This window comes from Lichenostomus cassidix, chromosome 19 (assembly GCF_008360975.1).
Source record: "Lichenostomus cassidix isolate B80296 chromosome 19, HeHo_3.0, whole genome shotgun sequence".
In the NCBI taxonomy this organism is placed as follows: Eukaryota; Metazoa; Chordata; class Aves; order Passeriformes; family Meliphagidae; genus Lichenostomus; species Lichenostomus cassidix.
Window position 1 is genome coordinate 5,253,885 of NC_139499.1, and position 14,578 is coordinate 5,268,462.

Genomic DNA, 14,578 nt, shown 5'->3' on the forward strand with positions numbered 1-14,578 from the left:
TTTCCCGAACAGGAAGAGAATAACCTTTGGAAAATAAGTCCTGACAGCAAAGGACAAGCTGCTTCAGTTTTATTTCTTTTATCTATAAAAATACCCAAACTTTAAAAACCCAAGGAGACTAAACCAGCACCTGGGTAAGTGCACTGGTCTATAGTATGGGCAGGAAAATGGGATTCAGCAGTAACATTTCTCCACAGAGTTTTGTAAATTCATTTCATAGGGTTGCTGTGGATCTTTGTAGCTACCTCTGAGGGCATTTCCTGTCTATCCATATCTCCCCCTATTCCCAGCTGTTCCTGTGGCAGCACTGTCCCCTCTGCTAGCACGGGGCTACCAGCCTGCGCTTCCGGATGCATTCCCAGATCCACCTGGGAGACACCCGTGTGGCACCAGGATTGTCCTCAATGTCCCCAATCACGTGGGTGGCCGAGGCTGTGTCAAACTCCTCCACCAGGTCCCCGTCGTAGGCAATGAAGTAGCGGCGGATTCTGTCGAAGTCCTTCACGGAGGGCGCCAGGTAGAGCTTCACCCCTGTGAAAATGTCCAGCAGGGGCTGCTGAGGGGGAAAGGACAAACAGAGCTTGGGCCAAACATTCTTTTCCAGAGGGAAATGAACAGACAACAACTGCCTCAGCTTCCTCCCACCGCCCTGCTGTGGCTGCTCACTGTACCTTTTTTCCATTGTCCTCCATCTCGGATGCTTTCCTCTTCTCCCCTCGTTTCTCCTCGGATTTTTGAGGGGATCCAAAGAGTGCTTTGCTCTCTAAAAACAAAAATGTGGCTCATGGGTGTGCTCTGTCCAGATACTGACTGTGTTCTAATGTGGGGGGAGAGCATAAGGAGGAGGAGGGAGAAGTTTCCTCCCCTCTTTCTGGAAAATCCATGAATTAGACTATCACTAGTGAGACACGTTTTTCTACTGTAAAAGGTAGATCCTCCTGTAAATGCTCCTGCTCCCATTCCCAGGATGCTGCTGCCACCTGCCCTCTGTGAAACTGCTCAGCAATCTGCTTCATGTTCCAACTCAATTTACCTGGAAATCACCTCCAGCCACGTGTCCCATTATCCACATGAATTCCATCCAAATAAAATTAAACGCTGGCTCATGGCCAACAGTCTAAGCAAAGGGCCTGTGACCTGCAGGGACAGGAGCAGTCAACACCGACCTGAACAGCATTGTCAGAGCTGTTTCCATCCATCTTTTCCCAATCCCAGGACATCTCAAAGCTACTCAATTCCTACTGGGCCAAACCAAGGGGCGGTACAGCTTTGCTCATTATCCCTGATGTGCACATGGAAGGTGCTGTGGGATTTTCAAGCCTCAGACAGAAGGCAAAGACCCAAAGCCAGCAGGCCCCAAGCACAGAGGAGACAGCCCAGGCTCCTCTCCTGAAAGCATCACTTACCTTCTGCCTTCTGGGCTTTTGCAGGTGACTTGCTTGGGGGACTCTTAATACTGCTGTGAGGTGTGGAAGACCTGGAGTTGCTATCATTCTCTCCACTGCTGCCAGCTGTGGATTCATCCTCCTCCCCGGCTGCAACACTGAAATCAGCCTTCTCCTTGGAGAGCTGGTACAGCTCCTGCCCAGCAGAAACAGAGCATTGATCATGTGTGACACTGCACATGAGTTGTCATGCATTTTTCTCCCCCATGAAATGTTTGCTCAGATGCTTTTCCTTCCTGTATCTCTTGGAAGTAATTTTTTTCAGTCAACCCTGTCCAAGCTCCCTGCATTCCACACCAGTGCCTGGCATTAAGGGAAGCCACACATGGAGGAACAAAAGCCACATCCACATCATCTGCTGCAGAGCAAGACAGGATGATTCACCAGAGCCTGAAGAGTGAGCAGTGCTCAGTGCTCACTGTGGGAACAGCCCATCTGCAGAGGGGTTTGCTCCTCTCTCCTCCCCACAGGGATCCTGACAGGACAGCAGGGAGGCTGCATCACTCCTGCTTCCCATGGCACAACCAGCCCTGGCAGCTGCTGCCAGCACCAAACTGCAGCAACTCCCCCGAGCACAGAGCTCCCCCACTGCTGGGGCTGGCACCAGGCCCCTTCCCCTCAGCACAGGAGGGCCTGGCTGCCATCTGGCATTCTTGGGGGGCTGCCACTTGGTCCCTCTGCCCCAGGATACCCACAGGCACTTCCCAAATGCCTCTCCCAATCTCAGCATACTGATGGGAAACCGAGTGACCGTGGGGAGAATAAAGGTCACCTCTGAGGAAGGCAATTCCTCACCCTGTCACAAGAGCTGACAGAACCAACTGCCAGCACAGACTTTCCTGACAGGGCACAACACAACAGCTCAAGAGTCCTCTGCAGGAGAACAACGCAGCCTGAGGCTGGAATAAAGGGAAAATGCAATGTGCCATCCCAGGCAGCAGCCAGCAGGGCCTTTCCCTGGCTGCTCTGCTGGCTGGTTTGTCTCTGAAGCACAGCCTGGTGCCAGAACTCACCATCCCCGTGCTGCAGTGCCCGCTGAGAGCTCACCTTCAGCTGCTGCAGGTTGGTGGCTGTCTGCCAGTCCTTGTCGTCGCGGATGCGAGTGCAGCGCGGGAAGCGGATGGAGATCCCATCTGCAGTGTGAGCTTCAGCCTTGGAGAACTCGGCCCCTGTGATCTCCCACACTGGGGCTTTCTAGACACAGCAGGGAGGAAGCCACGTCACATTGCCGTGTTCTCTCAGGAACCAGCTCCAAAGTGTCTCACTCCCCACTCCAGCACAGAATTCCACATACACAAACTGACCTTCTTGGTCACCTCAATTAGAAAATCCTACTTTTTCCCTAACATATAACACCAATTTCTAAATAACATCATCTCTTTCAGGCATACATAGCACAGAGCATACTGACATTTCCTAAAACAGCAGCAACTTTTGGGTTGCAGTTGTGTTTCAACCATTTAAAGTCAGATTTCTCATATCTCAAATTTAAAGTAAGCTCACTTCTGGAAGGGATTTAATGCACAAGAATATTTCCCAAAACTGCTGCAGGTGTGATTTCTTCATGAAGCTCTTAGCCTCAAATGCACCTGCAAGATTGAGAGATAAAAACTTGTGCTTAATTTCCCATTCCAAGTATGAAGATTAATTTTGTAACAGAGACAACTTCTAAGTTGTCCTTCTAAATGATTTATAGAAGATTGCAGAATAAGGGCTGGGAAATGTTCAATGTTAAATGATTAAGAGAGCACTCACCTTTGGGTCTGGCACAATGAAGTCTGGGTAGTAGATTTTGTTAATTTTTAGCCACCTTGGAATTTTAGTAGGATCCTATTAATTAAAAGCACAAAATCAAAATGAATAGCACTTACCAGCATATATAAATCTAATTCTACAAAAGAAGCTGCTGAAACACGACCTAGAAGTAGATCAGCAGAGAGGTATTACATTGCTTTTGCATGGATGAAACTTGCACTGATCTGCAGCAGTTCCTCTCATCCAGAAAATCACAAATATTACCTGAAACAGGCCTCAATGCCTGTCATTCTGTATGTGAAACAAAAAGTTGCTCCAATTATGATTCATGTAAAATTACCTTTTTTTTTTTTTAAAGATTCTACAACCTTGATGCAAATGGCCTTCAGGATGTCAAGGTAATATTAAAATTCAGCTCTCTGGTTATTTGCCCAGTCTTGAAAAGCAGGATAAGTCACTCACAGAAGATTTTCCTCCAACCCCAGGTTCTGGAGCCACCAGACCAGAGCCTGACAGAGCACTTCCTCCCACAGCCCCATCTAGTGACTGCCTTTGCCAATCACAACGTGCCCAAAAATCCGGATAAAAAACTGGTATCTTCCCAACAAAACTTTGTCCTAGCAGGAAACAGATGGTGCCTGGCTTCCCACTCAGTGCCTGGGTACAGATCCAGGCAGAGCCTCATGCAGGCTCACTTGTGTCAAGTGGTTTATGTGCCTTAACTCTGATTCACTCCTGGCAGGGCAATTCAACCCTGCAGTGAAGCAGCACCTGCAGGGCAGCTCAGCCCTTTGCTGAGCATCCCTGGGCTCCCATCTCACCTTGCTGATCTTCACCATGTCCAGCTCTGTCTGCAGCCGTGCCAGGGTGGCGTCATCATGGCCACCAGAACACTTGGTGACAGTGCACCACTTCTCACTCTTGGGGTCATAGCAGCCCATGAGGAAGATGGACATCATCCCACCTGCACAGGGAACAGCAAGGTGGCTCATATATTCTACAGGACAAGCTTTTCAGAAATCAGAGGCAAAAACCTGCTCCATCTTGGGGAGTCAAAGGGGCCTGGGCTTGTGATGGTTTCAGGGCTACCCACAAAGCTAACAGAGCTCCTGCTCTGTTCAACAGCCCAGCCCAACAGCTCCAGCTCTGCTGTGCCAACCAACCCACAGCAAACCCACAATAAAACCCACAGCAAGCACATGATGGGCTGCAGTAGGTAATCACTGCTCCAGCCACCCTCATTCCAGAGGCCTGGAACAGGGAAAACTTTGGGAGTGTCCTGAACTGACACATCTCTGACTTCAGCCAACTGCAGACCTACCTTTACTGCCTTGTCCATAGAAAGCCCCCAGCACCACCAGGTCAGCTGTGTCAGCCATTGCCCCCTCGTTGAGATAGTCCTTCTTCACCTTCAGCCAGTGGCGTTTCCCTGGTTCATAAGTGCCCTGTGCAAAGCAAGGCAGAATTCCCTCAGACACATCCCCTGGTGGGCAGCAGCTCCTCACACAGCCTTGGCTTTTACCCAGCTCTGCAGAAAGAGCAGCTTGGACTGGATGTCAGCACTGAGAGGAAGTTTCAAGAATGCTCAGCCTTGAGTGCTGATTCTGTTATCATTCCCCAATTCCCAGCCTACAGCAGTACAGAGAAAAGGTGAACTTGCCTTTAAGTCTTTCAGCACCAGCCCTTCCAGTCCCTCACGGATGACTCGGGTGATCATGTCTGCCAGGTCTGAGGCTTTCTGGAAAGGAGAGGGATCATGGTTAGCTCAGGATTGTCAAGGGCTGTGGTCTTCAGACTTCCCATTTGGAGCAGTGGTGCACTAAACCCAAAATTGCAGAGAGAGGACAGGTAATTTTATAACACTTTTCCAAGAATCCCATATATATTTTCTTTGCTGCACATCCAGTGACCAAGCTGGGAATATGTCCCAAAAAGAGAAGGTCTGTCTGGTTAAAAAATACCCCTCAGAGATGTGGCTGCCCCACTGACTGTGTCCCAGTACATCCCATATCATATTTTCTCAGCCAGCGCTGCCTGCTTTATTTATCCAACAGCCTTGGGACCTGTGATCCTTCTGCCCAAAATGTCCAAGCATTCTCCACCAAAACCAGGGTGCTACAGAAATCAGTAGGAATGAGGAAAAATAATGGAACATCAGGCTTGTGCATTACTAAAGGAAACCTCCAGCATGCTGCTAAATGCAGGTATTAGCAGCCAGGATGTCCCAGGGCTATGTGGCACTTGAAGCTGCCAGTTTGGGAAGTGCAGCAGTCTAGCTCCCTTCAGTCACAGCTCAGCACTGCACAGCACAGACTGAGTGACAACAGGCTTTAGGTCCTCCTAACACAGTGACAATGGCTAGAACATCATTAACAAGCCAAAAAACCTGAGATATCCAAGTTAAGATGATACTGAAGGAGTTGGAGCCAAGACAAGATGGGAACACAATGTTGGCTCAAGAAGCCTTGCACACAGCAGAAGCAGAACCATTCTGACAGAGTGAATTTGCAGAGTTAATCCCCAAAAAAGCTCCACGGTGAAAGAGCAGGGCAGTGTTGGAAGGGAACTCTGGACTCACTGTGACATGTTTCATCTCCGAGAACAGGATGCGGTTGGGGATTTCCACCATGTTGTCGTGGAGGAACTTGCGCCGCTCGCACAGGGGCCTGGAGCAGGGCATGGAAAATTAGGGACAAGCAGCAATTCCAACAGCAACACTGAAAAAAGCTGTTTAAATCATTCAGTGATTTATCTTAGAGGATTCCAGAGAAGACAACTAGTTCTTACTTTCCTCCAGGAAGTGACAAAACAGAAATTCTGCGTTAATAGTGGACGTGAGCAGCTGAGATGCAGCTAATTCCAATATTCTGGGGAGCAAGAGGAGCTCCACAGTGAAACTCCTTGGCACAGCAAGGTCCCTCCCATGCAGCCTCGATTTTCCAGTGAGTGGCCAGTCTGACAGCCCAGCTGAACTGGTCTCTGTGCACTAGTGGTGCTCTCCAGGCAGTTCAAGCTGGGAAAGCAGCCCAGCCACTCTCACCTGTCCATCAGGCTGAGGTCATTGAAGTAGATGCAGTCAAACACAAACAGGCAGACATTGGCGTCTTGGAAAGCAGCTTTCTGAAAGGCAATTAACACCAATTAAGAGAAATCTGCAGGCACAGCAGTTTTAGAAAAGTAACAGAAACAAAGGGATGGGATTTTATCTCTGTAATATTGTAGGTATTGGAAAATTAGGCCTCTTCTAAAAGAAGTATTCTGAGAATTAAGATTTAGACTGAATGTGTCAAAGCACAAGCTAAGATAAAACATGTTCATTTCCTAGGAATGGGGAAAAAATGCTAAAAATATTAATGACTTTGGGCAATGCAACATCTGTCACTAGTGCTGCAAGAAAACCCAACGAAATTCTAGACACAGCAGATTAATGGCTACTTTTAACTTAAGCAGTTATAGTTTAATTTTCATTTTCCTGTCCTCTTCCTCACCCCCATTTAGTCTAGACACAAATACTACATAACCCTTATATGGAATAATCACTGCACCACTGTGGTCTCCCACACTGCTCAAACCATGATAAGGCATGACAAACCTGCAAGATTTTCCAAATATTTTTAATGTATATATTTAATATTATTATGTTGAGCTGAAATTTTCTTACTGTCCTGCCAATGATTAGGTTAATATCAATCTATTGTATTAGAGCAGTAGCTTTTCAATATCAGCCTTCTCAATAATTTTGTTTTTTCCCAGATGCTCTAATAAGCATCAGAGCTCTGAAATTACCCTGTGATAGCTGATTATGTTTAAGTCAGCACAATAACTGCCTCCAAAGCATTTTAATTTATTGTTCTTTTTACCTTGTGCACACCAAGAGTCCCAAAAGGAAGTGGCTTGCCAGTTTTATTATCAATCAGAAGAACTTCTGAATCCAGGATCATACTGTGCCCACCAGGGAAAGCTTGGGGGATGAAGTCCTTAAAGTGGGCTACCTTGGGAAAAGAAAAACAAAAAAAAGAAAATAACTGGCTGAAGAGAGGGATTCACTCCAATGCAGGTGAATATCTGAGGCACATCTGAACTACTATGAGACACACAGCAGTCAAAAATAGAAAAATGAGGCTTTAATAAACAGAAACAAATCACCCAACTGTCACCCAGGTTCCCAAAATACAGTGTGTAAAGAGGACTCTACAGCAGACAGATGAAATTCTGTTTCAAGCTCTTAATGTGCATCAAAATTAAATGATTACAACACTGTTAAGTGTTGCTTCTCCAGAGCCAACACACCTGTATAAATTAGAACTAAGTCTAAGAGAGAAGGAACCCTCCTTGCCTATATCGAGAAACTACTGGGAATGCAGTGGAGGAGCTGGCACAAGGGATGAGGCAGTGGCCAGGTGCTTACTTTGTGGGGCAGCACAGGTTTGAGGCTCCTGCTGAAGTAGCTGAAGTGATCTCCGTTTTTGTGCACCTGCACCCTCTCACCATCGTACTTGATCTCGGCGTACATCCCGTTGGGACACTTCTTCATGGCATACTCGATGGACTTGCAGGCCTCAGCCTTGGGGGGAGAGAGGATCCAAACACTCAGGTGATACATTGAAAATAAAGATACTCTTACCTAAGTTGATGAAAGAACTACAATGTATTCCCTTGTAGAGCTAACCCCTGTTAGCAAGTCCAAATTCACCTCGATTACTCACTTAGAATCATCTGCATATGCCCAGAAAATTACAGCTTTTCAGTGCTTATCTCCTCCAAATGCTTTAAAAAGTACTCTGTGCCTTTTGTGGAAGTGTGCTTAGCCCAGAGTAAATATTTAACTCTGCTTTGCTCACACAGTAAGCCAAACTTATTGAAATCTCTAATCCAGAGGAAAGCTTATGCTCTTTCCAGGGAAAGGATCAGCTTCTGCAATGACAGCATACAAATATAAAAGACTGAGAGCAAGACTGAAAGCAAGGCAAGATTTTAGCTTGGCAGTGGCACTGAAGGTGAAAGTACTAAGTATATGGAACACTTGGCCTCGTGGCAGGAGCTGCTTTCTAAAATAGCATTAAACAAGTCAGCTCACACTGCACAACCAATTCCCTGCTCCTGACCCTTCCAAGTGGGGTTTCTGCTCCATGCCTGGCTGGCAGGAGTGCTCCCAACCTACCAGCATGGGCTGCACGGGGGTCATGAGTGAGGCCTGCACACTCAGGGTCCTCTTCACCCCTGGCACCTTCTCAGCCTCCTGCTGGTTCTGCAGCACTCTCTCCACCACGTCCTGCAGGTTCCGTGAGGCCTTGAATGCCTCGTAGGCATTGGGATCCAGAGCATCCAGCCTTCAACCAATGGAGGAGAGAGGAACACTGATCAGCCTCAGGAAATGAGCATTTCTGGGTTTCTGTCACCATGAACAGTAACACTTACACGTGCTTTGCTCCAGCATTCATTTTCAAGTCATGTTTAATTAGCCTGATGATGCATTTCAAGTCGTTGCCTGTACACCTGAAGAAGAGAAGATTCAGCAAAGTGGACATTGAAGTGAACAACTTTCAGCTGAGATGAAGGAAATGCTCCAGAATCTTTAAAGAAAAGTCCTCCCCTTGTGGAGGGTTTAACACAGATGAGGACACATGTTAATGGTGACACCTCAGAGGCACAAGGGACTAGCCAAAAGGCTTTCTAGCATGTTTATGCCAACATTAATTCTGCCTCAATGTTGATGGAACTTCAAAAATTTACTTAGTTAATGCATCAAGAGTAACTGACAGTAAAAACCTCAGCCTCAGATCAACACAAACTGAGCCAGACCAAGAATTTTTGTCTGAATGTCTTGAAGGCTTTTCCCAATGTACTTAAGAGCAGCAACTTAATAAACAGCTAAACACCATTAGGGTATTTCTGCAAATCCCTTGATTGAAGGGTGTCCTGACAGGCAGGGATGAAGCTCTCTGGCATGAACAGCAGCCCTACATGTTCTCCATTGCTGTCAAGATGTCTCAATCACACCACTAACAGCAGCTTAGAGATGCTAATTAAGTTCAGTCTCTGTAGCTCATGATTAATCATTCACCTATTCCAGCTTGGCATTCACAGAAAACCACTCCCAGTGTTAGGGCAAACCTTCCCTCACCTGCGACTGATCTGCTGCAGGACACTCTGCTGGTCATCCTCCTTGGTGAGCTTGGAGAGCTGCATTAGGAACTCATCCACCTCCTGGATGGTCAGGAGGCTCTTGGCTGCTGGGGGACAAGTCTTGCTCTGCTCGAAGAAGATCCGTATGGTCTCAGAAACATCTCCCTGTCTCCAAAAACAAAACCAGGGTGTGGATGAGAGGCATGGCCAGAGATTTGGGGTGCCATTGGGGATTCAGCATGGTTCCAGGAAAGACAGAAATGATTTGTGAAGAAATTGGAATCAAACATTTAAGGAAGCCACCACAACATAAAGCTGCTCAGCTGTTGCTGTTCTATTTGCAAAAAAAAAAAGGTAATTAAGAGTACCAGCATCATCTCATGGCTCTCTTTTTCTCTGCTGCAGCAGCACAGAGCCTTTATTTCCTCAGGATGAATCCACTTGTAAATCCAAGTTTGTGGGACAAGCTAGTGATGACACTAGAAGGCAGCATACAGCAAGGCAATGAACAGAGAGGAAAGAATTACCTTTATTATCTAATTCACCCATTTTCTCCACCTTGCAGTGAATCAGAGGGTGCACAGTCAATCACCAACTCCTGTGCACGGGGATTCAGTGCACAACTGAGCACTTGCAACTGTACCAGCTTAATTGTATCAACCAACTGCAGCTGCCACTGACAGGTCTGTTAATTGAATCGCAGGTTTTGATATGTGATGTTACAAAAAGAATAATATAAATCAGTTCCATAGGAATGTGCCAGACAAAGGAGTTCAGACAACAGATGCAGCCCACCTTGCCTAAGTAATTTTAGTCTTGCTTTCTAAAGCTTTGCAGGTGAATTCTGATCTTGCTTTCTGTTCAAACACGATTTTCTACAGGTTCCAGATGGCAGAAAATGCTATGAAAACCGCTAAAGCCAAGAAAAACCAAAATAAATCACCAGCTCCCATTTTAACAGTCAAGCTAAGGAGTAAAACATCCAAACCATTACAGAATTTCCAAAAGCAAAGGGCTGAACAGCAGAAATTAAGAGAACTGCTGTCTGTACTCACCTGTTCCAGGTCCCGCACCATTTCTTCCTGGTTGCAGTTGAAAATCCTACTGAACAGCTTTACAATCTGCTTATCATTCAAGTTGTAAACTATTTTAATGACACCTGGTAACAGTAGCTTAATGGTCAGGTATACATCACCATGAAAGCCATCTGGAAAAAAAAAAAAAAAAGCACATTGTAACTGTGAGGATTTATTTTCATGTCCAGGCTCTGGTTGGTTGTGCCCATTTGCATAACCCTGGGGATAAAACCCACAGCTGGGGCTTCTGTTTGCTCCACATGAAAGGAGCTCTCAGGGGAAATACTCACAATTTGCCTCTAAATCTGATCTCAGCACTAAATTTGGCACCTACAACACCTGAGTGAGACATTTTTGTCTGAATTGCTATTTAAAGAGTTTGCTTTTCAAAGATTATCTCCACAGCTCAGAAATCACCACAGCACAAGGCTGGGACCACACAACAATCAGATTTTATTCCACCTTTCCTTTTGAAACCACACTTTGAGGCAGATTCCCAGAGGGCTGAAAATTCCAAGCAGCAGCCATACCTCCTGCAGATCCCTTCCTGAGGAAGTCCTGGATGATCTGTGTTTTCACATTGTAACTTGGTTTTTCAGCCACCATGGCACAGACCTTCCGGAATTCCCGCAGCAGGCAGTCCTTGTGCTTGGGGTCACACCTGGTGGCAGACAGGCTGGACTTGTGGGTAGAGTTTGCAGGGGCATCTTCTGAATTCTTTGGCTTGGCTGCACCAAACACATCACAAAAGTTGCTTTTTTAACAATATGGAGCAAATGGGGAAGTTGAAGCTACCTCTGCCCAGCAAGCTGAGAACAATCCCAGTGTGCTGGCAAGGCTTAGCAATGGATGCTAAAATTTATGACTTAGAAAAATCCCTCTAATCTAGTTCTGCTCTTCATATTACACCAGAATTTCCTGGATTTTAATTCTACCAGACAAATGTGATCAAACCATGGTGAAAAGGAATTCTTTCTGCCAGATGACACTGTTTATCTTTTTTTTCTACTTTATATGCTTTTACCCTCCACAGCAAGATGTTTCCATAACTTCTAAAATGGGGGAAAATGCCCCAACTGCCTTTTCCCTCCCAACACCAATCCCCTACAGGTGGGGATGTCTTTGGCTGTGTTGTGGCTCTGGGCAGTTTGGAGCTCCAGGGCAGGGTCAGGTCAGTCAGAGCTCACACACTGACTGCCTCTCTGGCAGCTGCTCCTCAGGACAAGCTTTCCCTTCCATGAACACAACTGGAATCCATCACAAACAGGTTTTTTTCCAGATTGTGATCTCCACATGGGATAACTGGAGGCTATACCTTCAGTTTGACTGGAATTAGCCAATGGCTGCAGGCAGATGGAGTCAGCCTGACAATGTGGGTCACAGCAGAACCTTTGTTTCCTTGGGAATACTGGAAATTCAAACATCTTTCAAGATGTTCTTTCAAGACTGACAGCATAAGAAAACACTTACAGCTTTTGACAAACCAGAATTGAAAAAAACGATATCATTCCATAGATAAAAAACTACTGATCTAAGCCAAGCTAAAACACTTCTGATGTTGAGTTTAAAAGAAAGTGATTTCCCAGAATCAGTTTGTTAATTCTTACCAGAGAATCCAGAGAATTTCTTTGGTGGATCTTTCGTGGTCAGCTGTCCTGTGGCAGTGAGCTTGGCCTGCACTATCACCTTTTTCTTTGGGGTACCTCCAGACTTGGAATTGGCTTCTGGAAAGCAGTAAGGTTCAAAGAGGAAGTCAGGAATAATCTCATACACCCTTCAGCATATTATGTATAATACAAAGCAAAAAGCCTTAAAAGAAATGGAAATTGGAGGAGAAAAAGAAAAGGATGTTTTTCAGATAACAAAAGTTAAAAGAACATGTGATTTATTAAAGATTATGGAAAAGGGTGGGAATGGAAAATAACTGATGCTTCCTCATGGGTTTTATGTGCCTGTGAATTAAATCACCTAGGCCTTGTCCACAATCAGCTGTGACAAATGAATCAAGGAGTGCCACAGTGGAAGTGACCATTTCTTCCCTTTCCCACAGGGCTGACACAGGGGCTGGAGCAGCACCACACACTTTGTCCCTAAGCCACACAAACACATCCATGAGGATTTCATGGCAAAGGGACAGCTGGGGAACAACCTGTGGCATAACTTAAAATTAAGGAGAAAAGTGACCCAGGCCCTGCCTTGTGCCTCACCTGAGATGTATTTGTTGATTGTTTCTTTCTCCTCATCCTGCAGCTCCTCCCAGCCCTCCAAGTCTGTGATGTCTTCAATTTTCTTGGTGGTGGCCCGGGCCTTGTCCAGCTTCTCAAAAATGCACTTGACATGGTACCACTCCTTCATGTCCCCGCCGGACTCGGTGAAAGGATTGGGGACAATCTTCCCAATGCGCACCATCCCCTTCATGATCTTCTCCTTGCACTTCTTGCAGCCCGCGGTGCCTCGCTTGGCATAGTCCACGCAGTACCTCTGCTCTGCCATGTCCTGTGCGGCTGTGCAGGCTGAGCGAAGCCAGCTGCCCAAAAACACGGAGAGAGGAAAAGCCCCGGCAGCACCGCGCGGGGTTGTGGATGGGAGGGAGACCGGCTGGAGCAGCAGCTGGCACCAGGAAGCGGGACTGACTCCGACACAGCAGGAGAAGGCTCTGAGCCAGGAGAGCTGAGCGCGAGGGCAGAACAGCGTTGTGGCCCTGCCGAGGGCGCGGGCAGCGTGTGACAGTGTCGCGGGGCCCGTGGGCATCCAGCCTGTGCGGTGCGTGCTGCGAGCGACAGAGCACACACTGAGCACCCTCTGCCCGCCCGGAGCCCCTCAGCGGCCCCGGCACTGCGCGCCCAGCGCCCTGCATGCCTGCCCCACACAGCCCCTCACTCCCAGGCCTCCTCCCGCCCCTTCTCCCCTCACGCTCCAGCCCCGCCCCGAGGCCGCTTTCCCGCGCTGCCCGCTACAGCCCAACCGCCGCCTCCCACCGCCGCAGCAGGCCCCAGGCCGCCTCCCCGCCGCTCACCGAGCTCTTCACGGTGCCGCCATGCCGTCCCCGGCTCCGTCCAGACCCCCGGGACCCCCCAGCACCTCACACCGGGGCCGCCGCTGCCGCCGGGACACCAGCGCGCCCGCCCGGCTTCCGTAGGGCCGCGCGCGCGCGCCGCTCCGGGCCCCGCCCCTTCCGCCCCGAGCCACCGCCGGGGGCGGGCACGCGCACAGACCACGCCCCCTCACCCGTCTCGCTCCGCCCCGTGCACGCGCCGGGAGCGTTTTCCCGCCTTTGGCGCGGCTGAGGGGAAGCAACGGCAGCGCGTGAGGCGGTTTTGGGGTTCGCGCCTTGGGCGGCTCTGGGACCGCTCTGTGAGGCGGCGGAGGGTCCGTGCCCTGAGCTGGCACCGGGTTCGTGCCCTGAGGCGATGGAGGGTCTGTGCCTTGACGTGATGGAGAGTCTGCGTCCTGAGGCGACACCGGGACAGTCCTCTGAGGCGATGGAGGGTCCGCGCCCTATGGCGGCACCGGGACAGCGCCCTGAGGCGGTGGAGGGACGGCGCCCTGAGGCGATGGAGGGACTGAGCCCTGGGTCGGCACCACGGCCGTTCCCTGAGGCGATGGAGGGACAGGGCCCAGGGGCAGCACCGGGACCGCGCCCTGAGGCGATGGAGAGCTCGCTCCCCATGAGGCGATGGAGGGTCAGTGCCCTGAGGCAATGGCTGGTCCCCACCACATGGGTGACTCCAGTGGAGCACTGCACTCTGTGTCCCTCCCTGAGGCGATGCCCTATCCCCGACCTCATAAAGTTGGCTTTCCAAGAGCACTGCACCAAGTTGAGGCAGCTCTGAGGGGATGCCCTATCCCTGGCTACACCACGCTGGCTCACCAAGAGTGCTGTGCTATGTTGGCACACCTTTGAGGCACTGTTGGATCACCTGGCCATAGAAATGGTCCCTCCAAGGGTTCTACACTGTTTTTGTGCAGGTCTGAACCACTGCCTCATCCCCAGCCTCATGAAGTTGTCTCTTCAAGAGTGCTGTGTCATTTTGGTGCTAGTTTGAGGGCTTGCTGTGTCACCTGGCCCTCATCCTGGCCTGTCCATGAGTGCACACTGTACCTGCACAGCCCTGAAGTGCTGCTCCTTCACCTGACCTCCCAAAATTGTCCCTCCCAGAGCCTCACACTGGGTTT

At 48.8% G+C, this 14,578-nt stretch overlaps 1 protein-coding gene across 2 annotated transcripts; it reads right to left on the minus strand.

Annotated features, from left to right (window-relative positions):
* Positions 1 to 52: 52 nt before the first annotated feature.
* Positions 53 to 13,561, minus strand: LIG3 (DNA ligase 3). Of its 2 annotated transcripts, none has more exons than XM_085078110.1 (20): positions 13,419 to 13,561; positions 12,610 to 13,172; positions 12,010 to 12,126; positions 10,933 to 11,130; positions 10,382 to 10,533; positions 9,325 to 9,491; positions 8,619 to 8,696; positions 8,362 to 8,530; positions 7,609 to 7,764; positions 7,061 to 7,192; positions 6,241 to 6,320; positions 5,779 to 5,866; positions 4,861 to 4,938; positions 4,522 to 4,645; positions 4,022 to 4,164; positions 3,201 to 3,275; positions 2,493 to 2,639; positions 1,407 to 1,581; positions 672 to 763; positions 53 to 553 (listed from the first exon to the last, which is right to left on the minus strand). In XM_085078110.1, exons 2-20 carry the CDS (start codon positions 13,151 to 13,153, stop codon positions 320 to 322), a joined length of 2,949 nt encoding a protein of 982 aa, XP_084934236.1. In that variant the 5' UTR covers positions 13,154 to 13,172; positions 13,419 to 13,561; the 3' UTR covers positions 53 to 319. The 2 variants fall into 2 exon arrangements, with proteins under 2 accessions (XP_084934236.1, XP_084934235.1); XM_085078109.1 differs by having other exon boundaries at positions 53 to 556.
* Positions 13,562 to 14,578: the final 1,017 nt, after the last annotated feature.